Below are 24,244 nucleotides of genomic sequence, written 5' to 3'. Positions count from 1 at the left end.
GTCCATTTTCAAAATTACCAAATTTCAAAATGACCCAATTGAAGAATTGCGAAAAATTGAACAATGACCTGATTAAAAATTTACCCAATTCAAAAAGGGCCAATGGAAAAATGACCCAATGGAGAAAAGATCCAATGTAAAAAAATCCATTTAAAAAGTGGTTCATTGAAAAAGTGGCCCAATAAATAAACTGCTAACTTGAAATATGGCCCAATTTAAAAATGATCCAAGTGAAAAATTGCGCATTTGAAATAAGTTCAATTAGGAAAATGGTCCACTTGAAAAATGGGCCAATTTAAAAATGGCCTGTTTAAAAATCGGCCCACTTGGAAAATTGCCCAATTGAAAAAGGAAACAATGGAAAAATGGCTTAATTGAAAATGGCCCTTTCTAGAAATGTCCCATTTGAAAATGGCACAATTTAAAAATGACCCAATTGAAGACAGACCAATTTAAAAATGGCTCAATTGTAAAATAACTGAATTGAAAGATTACACAATTAAACAAATGTTCAATTATTTAAATATCTGAATTAATAAAATCCCTATTGAAAAATGGCCCTGTTTAACAATGTTCCATTTAAAAAATGGCCTATTTGAAAAGCAGCCCATTGAAAAACTGGCAAAAATTATAAACTGCTCATTTAAAAAATGGTTCACTTTAAAAATGAACTCATTTAAAAATAGCCCAATTGGCCCAATTCAAAAATGGCCCTAAAGAAAAATTCCCTTTTGAAAATGGCACAATTCCAAAAAGCCCTAAATGAAAAATTTAACAATTGAAAAATGTCCCACTATAAAAATAGCTCAATTTAAAAATATTCCATTTTAAAAATATTCCATTAAAAAATGTCGTATTTAAAAAATGGTTTGTTTGAAAAATGGCTTATTTTAAAAATGGCTCATTGTAAAAATGGCCGAATTGATCAACTGCTCATTAAAAAAATGGCCCAATTGAAAATTTACTCAATTCAACAATGTTCCTTAAGAAAAATTATCGAATTGAAAATTGGCTCAGTTGAAAAATGGCCCAATGGAAAAATTGCCCAGTTTTAAACTGGATGGAAATGGATAGATGCCCAATGGAAAAAAGGGCCAATAGAAAAATGCCCCATATTAAAATCGTCCAATTAAAAAATGCGTTAAATGAAAAAACCCAAATTGGAGCATGTCCCATTTGAAAAATGAACCAATTGAAAAATTGTCCAAAAATATCCAATTTAAAATTTATCCCTTTTAAATTTTTTAAAAATTTACCCCTTTTTAAAAATTAAAAATTGAAAAATTAAAATTAAAATTATAAAATTTTCTATTTTAAAACTAACCCATTGAAATCGACCAAAAAATGAAAATTCTTTTTTTAATATTACAAATTGACAAATTGACAAATATACAAATTAACAAATTTACAAATTTACAAATTTACAAATTTACAAATTTACAAATTTACAAATTTACAAATTTACAAATTTACAAATTTACAAATTTACAAATTTACAAATTTACAAATTTACAAATTTGCAAATTTGCAAATTTACAAATTTACAAATTTACAAATTTACAAATTTACAAATTTACAAATTTACAAATTTACAAATTTACAAATTTACAAATTTACAAATTTACAAATTTACAAATTTACAAATTTACAAATTTACAAATTTACAAATTTACAAATTTACAAATTAACAAATTTACAAATTTACAAATTTACAAATGTAGGGTTTAGATCCAATTTCCGTAAGCACATACCGCACTTTACCTCTCTTTTTTTTAAAGGGTTTGAACAAAACAGGGAATGCTTGCAACAAAGATTACTTTTAAATTCATTCACCTTTTCATGCGTACCGTTGCATTTGATGAAGAGTCAAACAATGTTGAGATATTATTAAAAAACTAACACTGTTTCTTGAATCTAAATTCGTCCTACGAGTTTCAATTTCGTCCTAACGCATTGAAACGCCATTAGATTTTCTTCGTCCTACGGATGATGGTAGAAAAAATGGATTTGCTACAAGCGCTTCTTTTGTTTTGAGAACAATGAGTGTAAATATGGATAAAATGCGCTGTAAAAGGCTTAATCTTGTGGCTTATGAACTAACGGATTGGAATAAATGTGTTATTGTTTTGTGCATGGTGAAATCTCGATGAACATTTCAAATGGTCCTATCTGCTTTGATCGATTCTCTTCATCGACTTTCTCTTTTCATATTCGCAATCACCTGGGGCGCATCCTAGATTTGGTTTTCTGTGATTCCGATTGCAACATTGTAGTTAACGAAGCGGTGTCCTCATTGCTGGCTTTTGATTTGCATCATCCACCGATTTTATTCTCCTTACCAACTCAATCCGATTGTGTTGACCGTGTGGAATCCCTTGATGCTGGTGAACATACGCTCGACTACTCAAAAATCGACTTCGTCATGCTCAACGAGTTCCTGATGAGCTGTGATTGGAGCAGTATTCTGGCAACAAATGACGTCAACGATATGGCAGCACAATTTTGCAACATAATTTGCAATTGGCTCACCGATAACACTCCAAGACGAAAACCTCCTATATCTCCTGCTTGGAGTTCTCCTCTCCTGCGGCTTTTGAAACGCGATAAAAATTCCTGGCAGCGTAAACTTCGCCGACATCGAACTTCTGAAACGAAACGCAACTTTCATCGCGCTTGCAACGCCTATCGTAAGCTTAATTCAACCCTATACAAGTCATATGTCTTGCGTGTCCAGACCAATTTACGTAGAAATCCCAAGAGCTTCTGGAAGTTTGTGAACTCCAAGCGAAAATCGTCGAATATTCCTTCATCCGTATTTTTTGGCGATTTGGAGTCTACTTCTATGCTCGAATCGTGTGATCTATTTTCCCGCCACTTCAGTTCTGTTTTTTCGGATTCAGCCGCCAACGCAGATGAAGTAGAAAAAGCGGCTTGCAATGTTCCTGAGGGTCTCATCGATTTGCGTACATTTGTGGTTAGCAATATGTATGTCGTTAAAGCTGTTAGGAAGTTGAAGAAATCTGTTTCACCGGGTCCTGATGGTGTACCTGCAATCATTTTTTGCCGCTGTGTTGCTGTTTTAGCTGATCCCCTAGCTCGCATCTTTACCGCTTCGTTGCACCAAGGAGTTTTCCCCGAAATATGGAGACACTCCTTTATGTTCCCTGTCCATAAGAAGGGCGACAAACGTGACGTGACAAATTATCGTGGCATAACAAGTCTATCTGCAGCTTCAAAATTATTCGAGATCATTGTGAACGATGCTATCTTCTTTCATGTCAAGAGCTACATTTCAGCAACGCAACACGGATTTATGCCAGGACGCTCAGTTACATCAAATTTGCTGGAGTTCACCTCAACATGTATAAATCACTTGGAAAATAGGGCTCAAGTTGATACCGTTTATACCGATCTGAAAGCGGCATTCGATTGCATCGATCATGGTATTCTTCTTCGGAAAATGTCTCGCCTGGGAATTTCGGATGGTTTGGTTGATTGGCTGAAATCATATCTTTCCAACAGAACACTTCGTGTCAAGCTGGGTTCGTGCACTTCATCACCATTTGCTGCAACCTCCGGTGTTCCCCAGGGCAGCAATTTAGGACCATTGCTGTTCACAATCTTCTTCAACGATGTGACGCTCCTCTTGCCGAGTGGTTGTGTGCTCATATACGCCGATGATCTCAAACTATACATTGTTGTCAAGAACGTCGAGGATTGCCGTCAGCTCCAAGCAATGTTAGACCAATTTGTTGATTGGTGCCGCTTAAACAAGCTTTCCGTCAGTATATCAAAATGTGTGGTCATGACATTTAATCGCACAAGAACGCCAATCGTATTCGATTACTCAATTGATGGATTTGTACTAGAAAGAGTAGAACAAGTAAGCGACCTAGGTGTAATGCTGAACCCTAAACTTACGTTTGACTTACACCGTTCAATGGTAATCACTAAGGCTAATCGTCAGCTTGGTTTTATATCAAGAATCTCAAGAGATTTTTCGGATCCGTACTGTTTAAAAGCACTGTACTGTTCACTCGTTCGTCCGATTATCGAGACTGCATCTGTTGTTTGGACTCCCTACCAACTTTCCTGGAACATCAGAATAGAACGTATCCAAAAAACATTCATTCGTCGAGCATTAAGACAACTACCTTGGAGAGATCCACTAAACTTACCTCCGTATGCTGAGAGATGTCGCTTGCTAAGCATGGACACGTTACAACGACGGCGACAAATTCAACAGGCAACATTCGTCGCGAAGTTATTAAGTGGTGAAATTGACTCTACCCACTTACTCTCTTGCTTGAACTTTCGTGCGCCAAGCAGACTTCTACGCTCAACGTTCCTATTGCGTCAAGACTCACACCGCTCTTCTTTTGGACAACATGAACCTGTTACGAGTATGATTCGCACGTTTTCTACAGTTGAAGAGTTGTTCGAGTTTGGGGAACCTGCTGCTCAATTCCAGAGACGTATTATTAACTCCAGATACATTTAGTATTTGTTATGGCTTCTGGTTCATTAAGACTTATTGTCAGATGGATGTATTAAATAAAAATAAATAAATAAATAACCACTGCTATGCAAACAGATTTCGCGCTAATTCTACCCTTTTTCTTATCTAGCGTCCAAAACGTCAAATACAACAGGGAAAGGTTTTGCAACTGTGTTATTGACGAAATAGAAAGTCGATGAAGAGAATCGATTAAAGCAGATAGGACCATTTGAAATGTTCATCGAGAAATCATTGATATAATTGGTGATTTCTACTCGATGGGCGATTTTGACGAAGTAGCGCTCTTCCCTATTTTCTATTGGTTTTTTTTCCATTGGGCCATTTTTTAATTTAGAAATTTGTCAATTTGTCAATTTTTTAATTCGTCAAATGCGTTTAATTAAAAATGGCGCAATTGAAAAATGGCCAAATTGGATCAATGACTATTTGAAAATTTTCCCCTTTTAAAAAATTGAAAATTGAAAATATTTGAAAATTGAAAATTAAAAATTAAATTTGAAAATTTATTTATTGAAAATTGATCATTGATCAATTGAATAAGGGCTAATTGGGTTCTTTTTTTTTAATATATCGGTTATTATACATCATTTGAAAGAGTTTCGTTTTCTGAGCACAGCGATATTTTTTTCGCTCCCATAGACTTTTGTCTCGATTTTTTTGACACAAAATTTGTTTGAGGACAGCTCACTCCCATTTAAAGCCCAATTGAAGGGTGCTTAAATGGTTATTTTTGCTAATAATAATGCAGTAATTTTATAAAATGTTGGATTTCAGTTCCATTTGCAGTGCAGATTATGAATATGCATTTACATCAATACCCCTAAACAACTCAATTGGGATGTTTAGGGGTATTGAGGTAAGTACATATTCGTTATCTGCATTAAAAATGGAACCGAAATCCAAAATTTCATCAATTTTGGTACACTGGAACTATTTTAAATAAGTACGATTACATTAGAACTGGGGCCTCCCTTAACTCAGTCGGTAAAGGCGCAGCTACAAAGCAAGACCATGCTGGAGGTGGCTGGGTTCAATTCCCGGTCCGGTCTAGGAATTTTTCGGGTTGGAAAATTTCTCGACTTCCCTGGGCATAGAAGTATGATTGGACTTGCCACACAATTATACCAATGCAAAAATGGTACAGGCATCGAAAGCTCTCAATTAATAACTGTGGAAGTGCATCTAGAACACTAAGTTGAGAGCACGCAATAAGCTAATATGCGATAGGCAATAAGCTTGAAATGCGAAGAAGAAGAAGAAGAAGACATTAGAAAAAATCACCATCTTAGCGCCCCTTGGTGAGACTTTGACTGGGAGCGAGCTGTCAACGAATATATTTAGTGTCAACGATCAAAAATTTAAATTTTGATTTAAAAATCGAGATGAATGTCTACGGGATCGATAAAAATATTGTTGTGCTCAGAAAACAAAGTTTTATCAGATGATGTATAAAAATCGATATGTTTTTCGAAGTTAAACAGCTCAATTAGCCATTCCATAGTAAAACGACATAGTAGTTCTCAGAACTTTGTAAAAATTTGTTGTTTTGTTCATTATAGCAAAATATAAAACTTTAGTTTTTGTCGATAGGGTGACCATTTCTGTGTAAGGTTGGTTCAAAAAATCGATTTTTTTTTTTCAAAAATTCATAACTTTTGAGCCAATAGTACGATTTCAAAGATAAAAATATAAGATGAAAGGTAATTGAAAATCCAAAACTACATAACTTCAAAAAATATATTACTCAAAATCGAAAAAAATAACACCGCTGAGTTTTTGATCTGTCTACAATCCATGAAAACCATAAAAAACAAATACAATCAATGTTGTTCATACAGAATCACTTTTTTAATATCTTTATATTTTTTTCAATTTTTTTCATTCGATATTTTGATCTTTGAAATCAACCCAGTTGTTCAATAGTTATGAATTTTTGAAAATAGTCATTTTTGAAAAGAAAGACTGTGTTGGACCACCTTAACATATTTTTTATGTAATTTAGGATTCTTCGTAAAAGTTTAAAATTTTTTGCAAAAGTTCACATCACTTGGAAAATCAGTTGAGATAGTTCTTGATGAAAATTTCTTATTTAAAAAGTTACTCTAAACTTTGAGCTTGGCGTTGGCATTTTTTATTCGTAATTTCTCGTAATGATCGTGAAATTGATAGAAATTGTCCCACATTTATAATCCCCCTTAAAGCATGACATACTTAATTGATAGTCCCATAGACTCGTTTTTGTAATTTGTATCGGACCGTACACACTCGCCAACCCCGTAGATTGACCATTTCTTAGGGAAATTTTTGGTAGAGTGAACAAAAATATGGTCACGGTGTAAATAAATAATCCAGGATGAAGTTCTACATACATTTACTTCTACTGAAAACAAAATCAATGGGGTTTGGAAATACTTCATGTTATGAAACTCATATGGGCCAGAAACAATATCTACAAAGAGCTTCATCCAACATTAATGCCCTCGAGTTCCATTACAACTGATGTAAAATAAATTCCACGGGTCTGTCGGAAGATCGATGACAATGGAGGGTATTCCGAATCGAAATGGATTATGACGAATCAGTGCTGCACTCTACTTGCATCCTACTATGTGCCCCATCCTGTCTCCCATCCAAAAACGAATTTGGCGAGTGGGTTAGTGTGCGAGAATGTTGTGCCACAACGCTGGCCACATGTGATTCGGCCAATGCGACTGGACAACTGATAGTTTCAGTCCAGTTTGTTTTTCTGAGTGTGCATTTCATGAAATGAAAAATGTTTGCTTTTCGCAGTTTTTCACCTGATTTCATATCGAAATATTATTTTCTATCAGCCTCCCGCACATTTTTTTTTTTCCTTTCTCGTTCATCTAGGTGTACTGAAAGGCTATGATATCCACTTGAAAACACATTTTTGATTCAAGGTACGGAGGGTCAAATGGCACATACCATCGGAAAATGTCTGTGTGTGTGTTTGTGACCTGACCTTTCTCGTCGATGACTGATTTGAGTGTAACTTGTTCCAGTTTGTGTGTTTCTGGTTCCCACAAATAGAACGTTATTGAATTTGTATGAACAAAATAGTGATAAGTTGCGATGAAATAGTTATACCAACTCACCTTTCTCGGCGACGACTTTTCCGATTTGATTTCAACTTATTGAATTTAATCTCTATCGGACGTTCGGTTCCGGAGATATGGCCGAAACCCTGATTAATCTACTAATCGTTGACAAGCGCATTTCTCGAGTAATATTAAAGAGCTTGATTTAATATTCTCATTGGACATTCAGAACATGAATCTTTTTAATGCTACACAAAAAAGGCACTCTTCACCGATAGGTGAATTAATAAGGTTTTTTTTTTATTTTGTCCGCCAAATCAGTCCCGAATGCTTCAACCGAATCAGGCCGTCTAGAACCGGCATTGTTTTTTTTCTAACGTGTGAACTGAATAATGGATGGAATCATACAGGTTTTTCAATTTAAATCGATTCGGTACTTCCTGGAACATCCACGCAGATGCATACGACCTATTTCCTCGAACTCAAATGCAAAAGTAACTTAACTCCTCTGACCGCCTTTTTCCATTATCCGTTTCATTTTCATTTTCAGGACCAGGATACGCTTTCGTTCTCAGTGACCATCAAGGACCGCGTCAGCTCAGCGGGCATCGATTCGGAGAACGACAACGTGGTGAACGTTCCAATCACGATAATCGTCCTGGACGAGAATGACAATCCGCCGGAATTCCGCAATGTAAGTATTTCATCAAAGTCGATAATCGATTGATCAAAAAGAACATTCCACCGCACATACACACATACACACAGCTCATTTTGATTGATCAGTTGGTTTGAGGGCGCGCGACCAAATCAATTATTTCTGAATCGTCCCGTTACCCCATTCGTGGATCGTTGTTGAAAGTAACAATTAAAATCATCCCCACGTCCATCATTTTGGCACCAATTAAGCCCTGCTCGGCCCGACCTGGCAGAAACGCAAACGAGCCATTTCCGGAGAATCTTCAACCCATCTACATCGGAACCAAAACCAATTCTCCGACCGACGGTTTGCCGCTGGCAGGAAGTAATTTTTCAATTTCGCTGCTTTCCGATGAAGGGGGGCTGGCGGATGGAAGGATTCTGGCGAGTACTATTTAATTTGCTCGTTCCTAATTGTTATTCAAATGATGTAATCCTGCGGACTTTTTGCAAGGGGTTCTCCCGCGAGGTGATTCTTCTCAGCTCTGCAGCACTGCTCACGCCGTAATGTTTGCTTCCGGATGCTGAAAATGATGAAGAGCATACCGGCTCCGGTGGATGATGTGCTAGGGATGGTCGAAAATTTGGGCCCAAGTGTTGGTCTGCAGACTACAGACCTCAGTCCTCAGTTCTCAGATTCAGCTGAACCCTCAAGCAAGAGTTACCTAGCTGTAGTTCAGATTTGGGAAACTTCCGGTCATCCCTAGCCATCCAAACCAAAAGCACCGCAATACCAATCAAACACCCCTTTGCAATCCTTTGGTATCAGAGGGCACTCGCTCATGTTCCATAACCACGGAAAATGTTTCACTTTCCGGTTCACTTTGGTCTGATCCGTGATTCACAGGGCACTGTTGGTGGAGGCGGAACTGCTGCGGTCCTGTTTTTGCAATGAAATGAACTTCCTACCGACCAATCCTGATTAATCATCCCGTAAAACTTTTCCCGATCCCCTGGCCCGGCCAAATTCAAACAAGCAGAACACACGGAACATTATTTGGCCGCGCGCAGTGGTTTTCTAATTTTTGCTTTCATACTGGGAAATACGAGATATTCCCTAAATTCGGACTCGTAGCTATGAACTGTGCCGGAAGTAGGTCCCGGTTCCATCCTACGTGTAATGCTAGCTGATGATGTCCAATCCTTTGTTCCGACAGACCGACAGGACACGACCCCGATGATGTCGTTGTGAGAAATCTTTGCAGACAAACTTTCTCCATTTATTTTTTACGCTCCGATGTTCAATCCCGTATGGCCGGTCAAGCCCGATAGTGCGTTGGACGTCGTCGTAATTTGAAAACTAATTTTAGTTGGTGGAGAATTTTCCATGCACTCTCGCATCGGCACGACAAAATGTCTTGAGCTTCTTGAATAATGGCACATCATCGGCCGGAGTGGAAAATGTGCAACGGTGGTTAGCTTCTTGTCGGCCGTTAATCCGGCAGCGAACTATTAATGAGTTTGAGATTCTTTGTTTGTTGTGATGCTAGGCTTTCGAAGCGGAATAAGGTTGTCGTTGTTTTAAAAGGGCCTCGAACTGCTGAACTATTGTTCTAGAGTATTGCTTATAATCACAATGTTCAATTTTCAAATGGTCCATTTTCAATTGGTTAATTTTTCAGTTGGGCCAATTTTCCATTGGGTTATTTATCAATTGGGCCATTTTACAAATGGGACGTTTTCAATTGGGCCATTTTCCATTCGGACATTTTTCAATTGAACCATTTGGGTGGAATTTCAATTTGGCCATTTTTTAATTGAGCCATTATTCATTTTGGCCTTTATTCAATTGGGCCGTTTTTCATTTCAGCCACTTTGCAATCTAGTCATTTTTCAAATGAGTCATTTCTCAATTAGGCCTTCAATTTGCCATTTTTAAATTTATCCATTTTTCAAATGGGACATTTTTCAATTGGACCATTTTTAAATTGGGCAATTTTCCAATTGGGCCATTTTACTATTGGGTTAGTTCTTATATGAGTAATTTTTCAATTAGACCTTCAATTGTACTATTTTCCAATTGGGCCTTTTTCAATCGACTTATTTTGGAGTTTGGCCAATTTTCGATTGGGCTATTTATAATTGGGCCATTTGAATTGGGTTATTTTTCCATTGCACCATTTTTCAAATGGGACGTTTTAAATTGGGCCATTTTTCAATTGGAACATTTTTGTCAATTTTTCAATTGAACCATTTTTAAATTGGGCGGAATTTTTGGCCATTTTTCAATTGAGCCATTATTCATTTTGGCCTTTATTCCATTGGGCCGTTTTCCAATTCAGCCACTTTGCAATTGGGTCATTTTTTAAATGAGTCATTTCTCAATTAGGCCTTTAATTTGTCATTTTTATATTTAGCCATTTTTCAAATTGGACGTTTTTCAATTGGGCCATTTTCCAATTCAACCACTTTTCAATTAGGCAATTTTACTATTGGGTTATTTTTCATATGAGTAGTTTTCTAATTAGGCCTTCAATTGTATCATTTTCCAACTGGGCCTTTTCCAATTGGGTCATTTTTCAAATCAGCCATTCTTCAATTGGGCCATTTTGCAGTCTGGCCATTTTCCAATTTGACAATTTTGCAATGGGAACAATTTCCATTTTTTTGTTGGGCCATTTGCGGTTGGGCAATTTTCAATTCAAGAATTTTTCAATTTGATCATTTTGCAATTGGTACATTTTAAAATAGGGCCATTCTGCAACTATGCCGTTTTTCAATTAGTCCATTTATAAATTGGGGTATTTTTCAATTGGGTAATTTTTTTTCAATTGAGCCATTTTTCAATTAGGCAATTTTGCAATTGGGCCATTTTCTAGTTGGGATATTTTTCAATAGGGAAATTTTTCAATTGGGCCTGAATTCAATAGGGTCGTTTTCCATTTCGGCCACTATGCAATTGGGCCATTTTTCAAATGAGTAATTTTTCAATTAGGCTATTTTTAAATCAGGACATTTTTAAAATGGGGCATTTTTAAATTGCATCATTTTTCATTGAACCATTTTTAAATTGGGTGGTATTTCAATCTGGCCATTTATTAATTGAGCCATTATTCATTTGGCCGTTATTCAATTGTGCCGTTTTTCAATTCAGCCACTTTGCATTCAAGCCATTTTTCAAAAGAGTCATTTCTCAATTAAGCCTTCAATTTGCCATTTTTAAAGTTAGCCATATTTCAAATGCGATATTTTTCAAATGGACCATTGTTAAATTGGACCAAATTTAAATTGGACCATTTTCCAATTCAACCACTTCTCAATTGGGCTATTTTTTTATTGGGTCATTTTTCATATGAGTAATTATTCAATTGGGCCATTTTCAAATTAGACCTTTTCAAATTGGGTCATTTTTCTTGGCGGGCTGGCGAATTTGACAATTTTTGCAATGTGGACAATTTTAAATTTGGTCATTTTCCAACCCCGAAGTTTTTCAAATCAGATATTTTTAGATTGGGGCATTTTTCAATTGTATCATTTTTTAAAAGAGCCATTTTTTAATTGGGCCATTGGGTCATTTTTCAATTGGGCAGCTAAGCAATTGGGAAATTTTGCAATTCGGTCATTTTGCAATTGGAACATTATAAAATAGGTCCATTCTGCAACTATGCCATTTTTCAATTGGTCCATTTATCTATTGGGCCAGTTTTTAAATGAGAAATTTTTCAATTGAGCCATTTTTTCAATTGAGCCATTTTTTCAATTGAGCCATTTTTCAACTGAGCCCTTTTCCAGTTGGGATATTTTTTAGTAGGGCAATTTTTAAATTTGGCCTTTATTGAATTGAACCGTTTTCCATTTGGCCGCTTTGCAATTGGGCCATTTTTTCAAATGAGTAATTTTTCAATTAGGCTATTTTTAAATCGGGACATTTTTAAATTGGGGCATTTTTAAATTGCATCAATTTTCATTGAACCATTTTTAAATTGGGTGGTATTTCAATCTGGCCATTTATCAATTGAGCCATTATTCATTTGGCCATTTTTCCAATTAGTCCATTTATAAATTGGGGTATTTTTCAATTGGGTCATTTTTTTCAATTGAGCCATATTTTTAATTAGGCTATTTTGCAATTGGGTCATTTTCTAGTTGGGAGATTTTTCAATAGAGCAATTTTTCAATTGGGCCTTAATTAAATAGGGTCGTTTACCATTTCAGCCACTTTGAAATTGGGTCATTTTTCAAATGGGTAATTTTTCAAGTAGGCTATTTTTAAATTGGGACATTTTTAAATTGGAGCATTTTTAAATTGCATCATTTTTCATTGAACCATTTTTAAATTGGGTGGTATTTCAATCTGGCCATTTATTTATTGAGCCATTATTCATTTGGCCTTTATTAAATTGTACCGTTTTCCAATTCAGCCACTTTGCATTCAAGCCATTTTTCAAATGAGTCATTTCTCAATTAAGCCTTCAATTTGCCATTTTAAAATTTAGCAATTTTTTAAATGGTATATTTTTCAAATGGACCATTGTTAAATAGGACCATATTTCAATTGGGCCATTTTCCAATTCAACCACTTCTCAATTTTTCCATTTTTTTATTGGGTCATTTTTCATATGAGTAATTTTTCAATTAGGCCATTTTCAAATAAGACCTTTTTCAATTGGGTCATTTTTCAAATCAGTCATTTTTCAATTGGCCTATTTTGCAAACTGGTGAATTTGGCAATTTTGCAATGGGGACAATTTTCACTTGGGTAATTTTCCAACCCCGCAGTTTTTCAAATCAGATATTTTTCAATTGGGGCATTTTTCAATTGAATTATTTTTTAAAAGAGCCATTTTTAGATTGGGCCATTTGCAGTGGGGTCATTTTCCAATTGAGTAGCTAGGCAATTGGGAAATTTTGCAATTCGGTTATTTTGCAATTGGAACATTATAAAATAGGTCCATTCTGCAATTATACCATTTTTCAATTGGTCCATTTATCTATTGAGCCAGTTTTTAAATGAGAAATTTTTCAATTGAGCAATTTTTTACAATTGAGCCCTTTTCCAGTTGGGATATTTTTCAATAGGGCAATTTTTAAATTTGGCCTTTATTCAATTGAACCGTTTTTCATTTTGGCCACTTATCAATTGGGCCATTTTTCAAATGAGTTATTTTTCAATTAAGCTATTTTTAAATTGGGATATTTTTAAATTGGGGCATTTTTAAATTGGACCATTGTTCAATTTAGCATTGGTATCGAGCAAGTTGCATAATATGGTAGGTGGTACGAAACTTTTAAGAATAAGGCGGATATCTATTACTGATTGTCCTGCCCTCATCCTTGCAACTGGTAGATATAGTAAAGGTATATTAGTCCGTTATTCAATTGAGACAGCTTCAAATTAGGCCTTTCTACAGTTGAGCAATTTTTAATTTCTGCCATTTTTCAATTAGGTAATTTTCTAAAAAGCTTTTTTGTTTTTAGATGGAGCCATTTTTCGAATGGAATTTTAGTATGGACTTTTTTTAAATTTAGGCCTTTTGCAATTGAGCCATTTTTTTAATGGTCCAAATATTTATTAATTGACTTTTCATTTTCAAATGGTTAATTTTCAATTGGTTAGTGTCATTTTGGTTATTGCTCAATTGGCCATTATTCAATTAATCATTAGTATGTTAATTGTTCAAATGGTTATTGTTAAATTTGAATCTTTAGGGGTATTGAAGTTATTAAAAATTCCTAATGTGCATTGAAAATGGTACTGAAATCCAAAATTTAATTATTTTTGGTGCACTGGAACACTGCGATTAAATTGAAAAAATCACCATCTCCAAATCTCGATTTCAAAATCGAAATTATAGTTTATGAATTCAAAAAAATATCATTGAGAGAAGTGGGTCAATTTTCAGTTGGTCATATTCAATTGGTAAATTTTCAATTGGTCATTTTTAAATTGGTCAACTTTCAATTCGCCGATTTTCAATTGGTCAATTTTCAATTGATTATTTTTATGTTGGTCAATTTTCAATTGGTCAATTTTCAATTGGTCAATTTTCAATTGGTCAATTTTCAATTGGTCAATTTTCAATTGGTCATTTTTCAATTGGTTAATTTTAAAATGGTAAATTTTCATTTGGTCAATTTTCAATTGGTCAATTTTCAATTGGTCAATTTTCAATTGGTCAATTTTCAATTGGTCATTTTTCAATTGGTCAATTTTCAATTGGTCAATTTTTAATTGGTCAATTTTTAATTGGTCAATTTTCAATTGGTTAATTTTCAATTGGTCAATTTTCAATTGGTCAATTTTCAATTGGTCAATCTTCAATTGGTCAAATTTCACTTGGTCAGTTTTCAATTGTTCAGCTTTAAATTGGTCAATTTTCCATTGATCAATTTTCAATTCAAAAATTTTCAATTGGTCAATCAATTGGTCAGTTTTCAATTGGTCAATTTTCAATTGGTTTATTTAATTGATCAACTTTCAACTTGTCAATTTTCAATTGGTCAATTTTCCATTGGTATATTTTGATTGGTCAATTTTCAATTGGTCATTTTTTCAATTGGTTATTTTTCAATTGGTCAATTTTCAATTGGTTAATTTTCAGTTGGTCAATTTTCAATTGAACAATTTTCAATTAGTCAATTTTCAATCGGTCAATTTTCAATCGGTCAATTTTCAATCGGTCAATTTTCAATTGGTTAATTTTCAATGGGTTAATTTTCAATTGGTCAGTTTTCAATTGGTCAATTTTCAATTGGTTTATTTTCAATTGATTAACTTTCAACTAGTCAATTTTTAATTGGTCAATTTTCCATTGGTATATTTTAATTGGTCAATTTTCAATTGGTCATTTTTCAATTGGTCATTTTTCAATTGGTCAATTTTCAATTGGTCAATTTTCAATTGGTTTATTTTTAATTGGTCAATTTTCAATTGGTTTATTTTCAATTGATTAACTTTCAACTAGTCAATTTTCAATTGGTCAATTTTCCATTGGTATATTTTGATTGGTCAATTTTCAATTGGTCATTTTTCAATTGGTCAATTTTCAATTGGTCAGTTTTCAATTGGTCAATTTTCAATTTGTTTATTTTCAATTGATCAACTTTCAACTAGTCAATTTTCAATTGGTCAATTTTCCATTGGTATACTTTGATTGGTCAATTTTCAATTGGTCATTCTTTCAATTGGTTATTTTTCAATTGGTCAATTTTCAATTGGTTAATTTTCAATCGGTCAATTTTCAATCGGTCAATTTTTAATTGGTTAATTTTCAATGGGTTAATTTTCAATTGGTCAGTTTTCAATTGGTCAATTTTCAATTGGTTTATTTTCAATTGATCAACTTTCAACTAGTCAATTTTCAATTGGTCAATTTTCCATTGGTATATTTTGATTGGTCAATTTTCAATTGGTCATTTTTTCAATTGGTCATTTTTTAATTGGTCAATTTTCAATTGGTTAATTTTCAGTTGGTCAATTTTCAATTGAACAATTTTCAATTAGTCAATTTTCAATCGGTCAATTTTCAATCGGTCAATTTTCAATCGGTCAATTTTCAATCGGTCAATTTTCAATCGGTCAATTTTCAATTGGTTAATTTTCAATGGGTTAATTTTCAATCGGTCAATTTTCAATTGGTTAATTTTCATTGGGTTAATTTTCAATTGGTCAATTTTCAATTGGTCAATTTTCAATTGGTCAATTTTCAATTGATCAATTTTCAATTGGTCAATTTTCAATTGGTCATCTTTTAATTGGTCAATTTTCAATTGGTCCATTTTCAATTGGTCCATTTTCAATTGGTCGATTTTCAATTGGTCAATTTTCAATTGGTCAATTTTCAATTGGTTAATTTTCAATCGGTCAATTTTCAATCGGTCAATTGTTAATTGGTTAATTTTCAATGGGTTAATTTTCAGTTGGTCAGTTTTCAATTGGTCAATTTTCAATTGGTTTATTTTCAATTGATCAACTTTCAACTAGTCAATTTTCAATTGGTCAATTTTCCATTGGTATATTTTGATTGGTCAATTTTCAATTGGTCATTTTTTCAATTGGTCATTTTTTAATTGGTCAATTTTCAATTGGTTAATTTTCAGTTGGTCAATTTTCAATTGAACAATTTTCAATTAGTCAATTTTCAATCGGTCAATTTTCAATCGGTCAATTTTCAATCGGTCAATTTTCAATCGGTCAATTTTCAATTGGTTAATTTTCATTGGGTTAATTTTCAATCGGTCAATTTTCAATTGGTTAATTTTCATTGGGTTAATTTTCAATTGGTCAATTTTCAATTGGTCAATTTTCAATTGATCAATTTTCAATTGGTCAATTTTCAATTGGTCATCTTTTAATTGGTCAATTTTCAATTGGTCCATTTTCAATTGGTCCATTTTCAATTGGTCGATTTTCAATTGGTCAATTTTCAATTGGTCAATTTTCAATTGGTCAGGTTTATATTGGTCAATTTTCCATTGTTCAATATTCTTTTGGTCTATTTTCTATTGGTCAATTTTCAGTTGATCAATTTTCAAATGGTCAGGTTTATATTGGTCAATTTTCAATTGGTCAAATTGCAATTGGTTATTTTGAGTTGGCCATTTTGAATTGGTCAATTTTCAATTTGTCAGTTTTCAATTGCGATTTTCAATATTCAAAAATTTCATTTCAGTTAGCGAGCGTTTAGTGTATTTATATCTATAGTGGTACTGAATTTGAATTAAGGGCGTAAATTTTAAAATGATGAGCTTGAAATTTGAATGGAATTTGAATGGAATTTGAAATTTGGACTTGGAGAAATTTGAAGCTGGAGAGGTTGAATTTTCAGGATAGAATTTGGAATTTGAAGCTTTGCAATTAGAATTCGGATCATAGATATTGAAATTGAGAGCTTGGATTCTTAATTTGGATTTTGGAATTTGGGAGATTAAGGTTGGAATTCAGAATTCGAGAATTGAAGCTGGGAATTTGTAATTTATCACTGGGAGTTGGGAATGTGGAGTTTGTCATTAGGAATTTGTTGCTTGAAATTTGTAGTTTGGAATTGGTAGCTTGAAATTTCAAATTTGGAGCTTGAATTTTAGAACTCGCACCATGGTATTTGGAATTTTAAATTTGAAGCTTACGAGTACGAACTCTGAGCATTCCCCTAGTAGCACGCTTGTCACAAATCGATTGTAGAAACTTATATACGACTTATTTCAGTCATAAACAAGTTGCTGTAACTTATTGTGATGAAAGTGTGCTACTCGGGTCGGAAGTTGAAGCTTGGAATATGTTATTTGGAGCTAGGATTTTGAATGTTGAGCATGGAGTTGGGAATTTGAAGCATGAATTTTGGAATTTGGGACTTGAAACGTCAGCATGGAGCCTGGAGCATGGAATTTGGAATTTGGAACTTGAAAGTTTTAAATTTGAAGTAAGAATTTCAAATTTGTGATTTGGAATTTGAACCTTGGAAGTTTGAGTTTTGAACATGGAGTTTGGAAAGTTTGATTTAAGATTGAACTTGGGAGCGAGTATTTTTGAACTTAGAGCTTGGGAGTTGGAACATGCAATTTGGAGTTTTGAGCTTGGAGTTAGGAATCTCGACCTTAATATTTTAAATTTCGTATTTAGAATTTGGAAGTTTGAATTTTGAACATTGGAATTTGGAGTTTCGAACACAGAGTTTTGGATTTGGGAGCTTGGATTTATGATTTAGTATTTTGAGCTTGGAGATATAAACTTGGAGCGTCGATTTTTGAATTTGCAGCTTGAAATATGGAATTGTGAGCTTGGAATTTAAAATATAGTACTTGGAATTTTAAAGCAGCAGCAGAAAGTTGAAATGTTCAGCTTGGAGTTTGGAAATTTATAAGTCTTAGCTCGGAATTTTGAATTCGGAAATTGAAGCTTGGATGTTGCAATTTGGAACTTGAAATTTAGAATTTTGAGATTGCACTTAATTTGAAGTATAGTGCATCAAATTTCGAATTGGGAGCTCACAATTTCGAACTTGAGCTTGAATTTTAGAATTTATTGCTAGGAATTTGGAGTGTGGAGCTTAGAATTCAGAGTCTGGAGCATGGAATTTGGAATTTGGAACATGACATTTTTAATCTAGAACTCTGACTTTGATATTGAGAACTGGGAAGTAGGAGTTTTAATCATGTAGTTTTGAATTTGTGAGCTTGGATTTATGGTTTATTATTTGGAGCTTGAAGATTGAAACATGGAGCATGGGAGTTGGAAATTGGAATTTAAAATTTTAAGCTTGGTGATGTGGATTTACGATTTAGTGTTTGGAGATTTGAAATTGAAATTGGAGCGTGGATTTTTAAAGTTGGAACGTAAAGATGTTAGCTTGAAATTGGGAATTATGAGCTTGGAATTTGAAATATAGCACTTAAAATTTTAAATTTGAAGCTTTGATGTTGGAATTTTGAGCACGGAGTTTGAAAATTGAATCATTTACATTTGGAATTTGGAGCATGGAGATGTAATTGAGGACTTTGATTTTTGAATTTGTTTTTTTTTTTTTTTATTTGAGAAATGAAGGTGGAATTCATAACTTGAAAATTGAAGCTTTGAATTTGTAATTTGGAGCTTGCTATTTAGAATTTTTAGCTTGGAGTTGAAAACTTGGAGCATATAATTTGGAATTTAGTGCTTGGAATTTGGAGTGTGGAGGATTGATATCAGAATCTGGAGCGTGGGATTTGGGATTTGGAGCATTGAATTTTTAGTTTTGAAATTTGAACCATTCAGTACGAATTTGAAGCTTTAAAGTTGAAATTTCGAGGATGGAGTTTTGTATTTTGGAGTATGGATTTTTATTTAGTATCTTGAGCTTGGAGATTAAGCTTTGATTTTTGAATTTGGAGCTGAGGAGTTTGAAATTAGATTGGAGTGTGGAACTTGGATTTTTTAATTTTTAACTTGGAAGTTAACATATTGAGCAAGTAGTTTGAAAATTTTAAAATTTGGGAATTCGAGGTAGGAATTTAGAATTTGGAAATGGAAGCTTGGAATATTTATTTTGGAGCTTGGGATTACGAAATTTGTAGCTTGAAGTTGAGAATTTGGAATTTGGTGCTTGGAACTTTAAGCTTGGAACTTTAAGCTTGGAGTTTCGAATTCGGAGCCTGAAATTTAGAACTTGGAGCCCGGAATTTGAAATTTAGAGCTTGGAATTTGGAGTGTGGAGCTTTGAATTCAGAGTCTGGAGCATGGAGTTTTTAATTTGGAACATGACATTTCGAGCTTAGAGCTAAGAATTTGAAATTGAGAGCTTGGAATTTGGAGTTCTGAATTCGTGAGCTTGGATTTACGATTTATTATTTGGAGTTTGGAGACTTAAATTTGAAGTGTGGATTTCTTTATTTTGAGCTTTGGGAATTGGAGGATAGATGATGGAATTCGGATCTTGAACCTTGGAATTTGTAACTGGGAACTTGAAATTTGAAGATTTGAGCATGGAGCCTGGAAGTTTGAATTATGAGCTTAGAGTTTGGAATTCGGAGCTTGGAAAAAGGGATTTTTTAATTAGAGAGCTTGGATTTATGATTAAGTATTTGGACCTTGGAATTTGGAGCTTGAAGATTGAAATTGGGAGCGTGGATTAATAAACTTGAAACATGTAGGTTGAAATCTGAAATTATGAATGGTAAAAATTTGAGCACGGAGTTTTGAAATTGGAGTTTTGCATTTGTAATTTGGAGCATGGAGATTTAAATTGAAAGCGTGGATTTTTAATTTGGATTTTGGAATTGTAGGTGGTAGGTATTTGTAGGTTGGAATTTAGAATTCAGAAATTGAGGCTTGGGATTTGTAATTTTTGAGCTTGGAAATAAAAACTTTGAGTTTGGAGTGGGAATTTTGGAGCATGGAATTTGGAATTTAGAGCTTGGAATTTGGAGTGTGGAACTTTGAATTCAGAGTCTGAAGCATAAAGTTTGGAATTTGGATCGTGGAAATTCGAGTTTAGAGCTACTAATTTCAACTTTAGAGCATGGTGTTTAAAATTGGGGCATGGAAGTTGGAGTTTTGATCATGGCGTTTTGTATTTGGGAGCTTAGATTAATGATTTAGAGTTTGGAGCTTGGAATGTGGAGCATAAGGCTTGAAATTGAGAGCGATTTATGAACTTTGAGGTTGGATGTTGGAATTCAGAATTTAAAACTTGGAAGTTGTAATTTGGAATTTTAAATTTGAAGTTTTAAGCATGGAGTTTCAAATTTATTTTGAGCATGAAGATTGGAATTTGGAGCTTGCAATTTGGGTTTTGGAATTTTGAGTTTTGAATTTGGGAGCTTAGATTTATGATTTAATATTTGGAGCTTGGAATTTTTGAGCATTGATTTTTAAACTTGGAGCTTGAAATTTGTAGCTTAAAATGTGGAATTATGAGCTTGGAATTTGAAATTTTGTACATGGAATTTTAAATTTGAAGCTTGGAAATTAGAGTTTTAAGCATGGAGTTTGAAATTGAGAGCTTAGATTTTGGAATTTGTGGCCAACAATTTAGAACTTGCAGCATGGAATTTTAAATTTGCTACTGGAAGTTGGAGTGTAGAACTTAGAATTCAAAGTCTGGAGCATGGAATTTGGAATTTGGAACATGGAACTTCAAATTTAGTGCTAAGAGTATCTGCAAACTTGGAATTTGGAATGTGGAATTTGAAGCTTGGAAGATGGAATTTTGAGCATGGAATTTTGGATTTGAGAGCTTAGATTTATGATTTAATATTTGGAGGATGGAGATGGAAATTGGGAGCGTAGAATTATGAACTTGGAGCTTGGGAGTTGGAGGTTGAATGTTGGAAGTTTGAATTTTGTGCTTAGAGTTGGGAATTTGGAGCTTGTTATTTGGAATTTGAAATTTGGAGTTTGGAATTTGGGATCTTGAAATTTTGAGTTTGAATTTGAAATTTGGAGCTTGAAAGTTGAAATTTAATTTGGGAGATGCTGTTGGAACTGAGGATTCAGAAATTGAAGCTTGGAATTCGTAATTTGAAGCTTGGAATTTAGAATTATGAACTTCGAGTTGGGACTTTGGAGCATGTAATTTGGTGCTTACAATTTGAAATTTGGAGTTTCGAATTTAGAGTGTAGTGCGGGGAGTTTAGAGTCTGGATCATTGAATTTGAAATTTGGAGCATGGAATTCCAAATTTGGAGCTTATAATTAGAAAATCGGAGCTCGGATTTTAGAATTTGAAACTTGAAGCTTGAACTTTGTGCATGGAGTTTTGAATTTGACCCAAGTAGCAATTAGGGTTTTATGAGGGTTCTGCGGACTATGATTTAGACTTGTAGCATGCTTTAAAACCGCGATAAAACTTGCAATGTTACTTGGGGAGATGATGATGATGATGATGGTCCAACCTCTTACCCCTACAAAGGTTTGAGCTGGACGATTTATCTTTAAGATAATTGAATATGACATTTCAACCAGGTTGGCAAACAAAATCGAACTGGTTTCAGTTACAGATATAAATTCCCTCTAGAGTTTACAGTTGCTTCACAGCTTCGATTTTTAATTTAGTAATTGGAGCTTGAAGTCTGATGCTTGGAGATTCAAATTGGGAGCATGGATTTTTTATTTGGAACTTGGGAGTTGGATGTTAGATGTTGGAATTTTGTATTTGGAATTTAAAGATTCTAATTTGTAATTTGAAACTTCAAATTTGGAGTTTTGATCTTGGAGTTCGGAATTTTGAGCATGGCATTTGAAATTTGCAGCTTGAAATTTGGAATGTGGAGCTTGGAAGTTTGAATTTTGAGCTTGAAGTTGGAATTTTGAGTTTGGTTCTCGGAGTATGGAGCTTAAAATTTATAAATAGTAGCTATTTATTTAAAATTTTTAGAATGGAGTTTGAAATCAAGAGCTTAGAATTCCGAACTTGAAGCTTTAAATGTGGAATTTGAGCTTGGAGCTTAAAATTTTGAGCTTTGGAATATAGAATATGAAATTCTCAAAACAGCACCCCCTCCCTAGATAACGATCTCTAATGCAAATCATCTTTCTCATAATACCCACAGGTCCCCTACGAAACGGAAGTCCTGGAGGACGCCACACCAGGCACCACCGTGTTCAGCTCGATCCTGGTCACCGACAAGGACACAGTTGGCGAAAACTTGATCATTACCTGCATCGAACAGCCGCTGAACCCGGACGCGTGTGAAAAATTCACCATCGAAACCATCGAAAGCGGCCAGGATCGGCTGACGGCGGCAGTGGTACTGCAAGGCCGCCTGGACTACAACGAACGGATGATTTACCAGATTGTGCTGGAAGCGACGGACGGGATGTTCAACGCCACGGCAGGACTGGAGATTCACGTCAAGGATGTTCAAAACAGTCCACCGGTGTTCCAGGGATCGCTGGCTGCGGTGATCAACGAAGATAGCAAGATCGGAACGCTGGTGATGACGATCCACGCGAGGGATGGTGATCGTGGACAACCGAGGAAGATCGTCTACGAGTTGGTTACCAGTGAGTATTGCACTTGAATTCAATTTTTTTGGAACTAATGTTGAATGTTTTTGTTTTCGCGTTCAACAGATCCCATGGACTACTTCCTGCTGGATCGTCAAACGGGTGAGCTGCGAACCGCAAAGCCGCTAGACAAGGAAGCCCTCCCGGATGACACAGGGTTGATCATTTTGACGGTCAAAGCTCGGGAACTGATCGACGGAGTTCCGGGAAATGACAACCTAACAATGGCAACGACTCAAGCATCGATCACAATTCGTGATGTGAACGACTCGCCACCAATGTTCAACAAGAAGGAGTATTTCGTATCGATGTCAGAGAATACGGCACCAGGAACGCCTCTACCGATTGAGATGAGTGTTCATGATCCGGATGTTGGAGAGAACGCAGTGTTTGCGCTGCGGTTGAACGACGTTTCGGAAGTATTTGACGTGGAACCGAAGCTAGTGACGGGTTCGTCGCAAATTAGCATTCGCGTTGCGAATGGATCGTTGGACTACGAGAATCCGAATCAGAGGAAGTTTATTGTTTTGGTGATCGCGGAAGAAACACAGACCAATCCGAAGCTGTCATCGACGGCTACGCTGACAGTTTCCATTACTGACTCAAACGATAATCGACCAATTTTCGAACAGGATTCATACTCGACTACGGTATCGGAAACTGCTCATCCAGGTCATCTGATTACAACCATCACGGCCAGGGACTTGGATTCGGGACATTTTGGAGATCAAGGCATCCGGTATTCTCTGTCCGGAACGGGAGCTGAACTGTTCAACGTGGATCCCATAACAGGTGCCATCACGGTGGCAGATTGCCCCGCTACGGACAACTACAACAGTAGAAGGCGAAGAAGACGTCAAATCCCGACGTCCGATGAGCTATCTCAGGACTATCCGGAGATGAAGCGGTTTAACGTGTCTACCGATGGACGGTCGGGCCTTTTGGATCGCGGAGTAGACTACATGGCGTACAAGGTCTTCAACAGCGGCGAATCGAATGAGTACAGGGACGTGAATGTCGTCGCTCCTCCAACGGTTTCCAGCAGCTGGGAAACGTCCAGTTCGGAAGAGAGCGAAACGACCACCGGTTGGAGCAGTATGGAATCGGAAGAATTTTTCACATCCTCCACAACTCAGCATCCGATCCACTCGAACGAAATCCAACACCGTTCGGATGTGGGTCCGGGAAGAGCTCCCTGCCTGGACTACGAAAACCAATCCGTCTACTACCTCTCGTACAAGGCAACCGACGACGTGGGTCGCGGTCAAACCTCTGTCGTGTCACTGCGAATCACCCTCCTGGATGCAAACGATTCGCCCCCGGTCTGCGAGAGCCCCCTCTACCGGGCCTCGGTCGATGAGGGAGCCGCCGTTTTTGAGCCTCCGCTCATCATCAAAGCCCGCGATCCGGACGTCCTTTCGGAAATTAATTATCGGTAATTGGGTTCACAACTAAATTAACTAACTGTCATCCGGTGGCGACGCGGGCCGGATTCGAGCGGTGAAACAGGGAAAATCTCTTTGATCTTCCCGACCGTTCACTATT

The 24,244-nt window shown here is 35.4% G+C and overlaps 1 protein-coding gene across 3 annotated transcripts in view; it reads left to right on the top strand.

The window, feature by feature from the left end:
• Cad87A (cadherin-87A) overlaps positions 1-24,244 on the top strand; it is a 727,611-nt gene that overhangs the window by 537,881 nt on the left and 165,486 nt on the right. For all 3 annotated transcript variants that reach the window (XM_065228518.1, XM_065228520.1, XM_065228519.1), the window contains 3 exons: positions 8,129-8,272; positions 22,243-22,696; positions 22,766-24,134. In XM_065228518.1, the coding sequence (XP_065084590.1) occupies positions 8,129-8,272; positions 22,243-22,696; positions 22,766-24,134 (1,967 nt within the window). The remainder of the gene's footprint in view (positions 1-8,128; positions 8,273-22,242; positions 22,697-22,765; positions 24,135-24,244) is intronic.

The sequence above is a fragment of the Ochlerotatus camptorhynchus genome, unplaced genomic scaffold, assembly GCF_037179485.1.
Source record: "Ochlerotatus camptorhynchus isolate MF236.1 unplaced genomic scaffold, CSIRO-AGI_Acam_v1.1 ptg000292l, whole genome shotgun sequence".
Classification (NCBI taxonomy): Eukaryota; Metazoa; Arthropoda; class Insecta; order Diptera; family Culicidae; genus Ochlerotatus; species Ochlerotatus camptorhynchus.
This window is presented reverse-complemented; position numbering and strand designations above follow the sequence as displayed.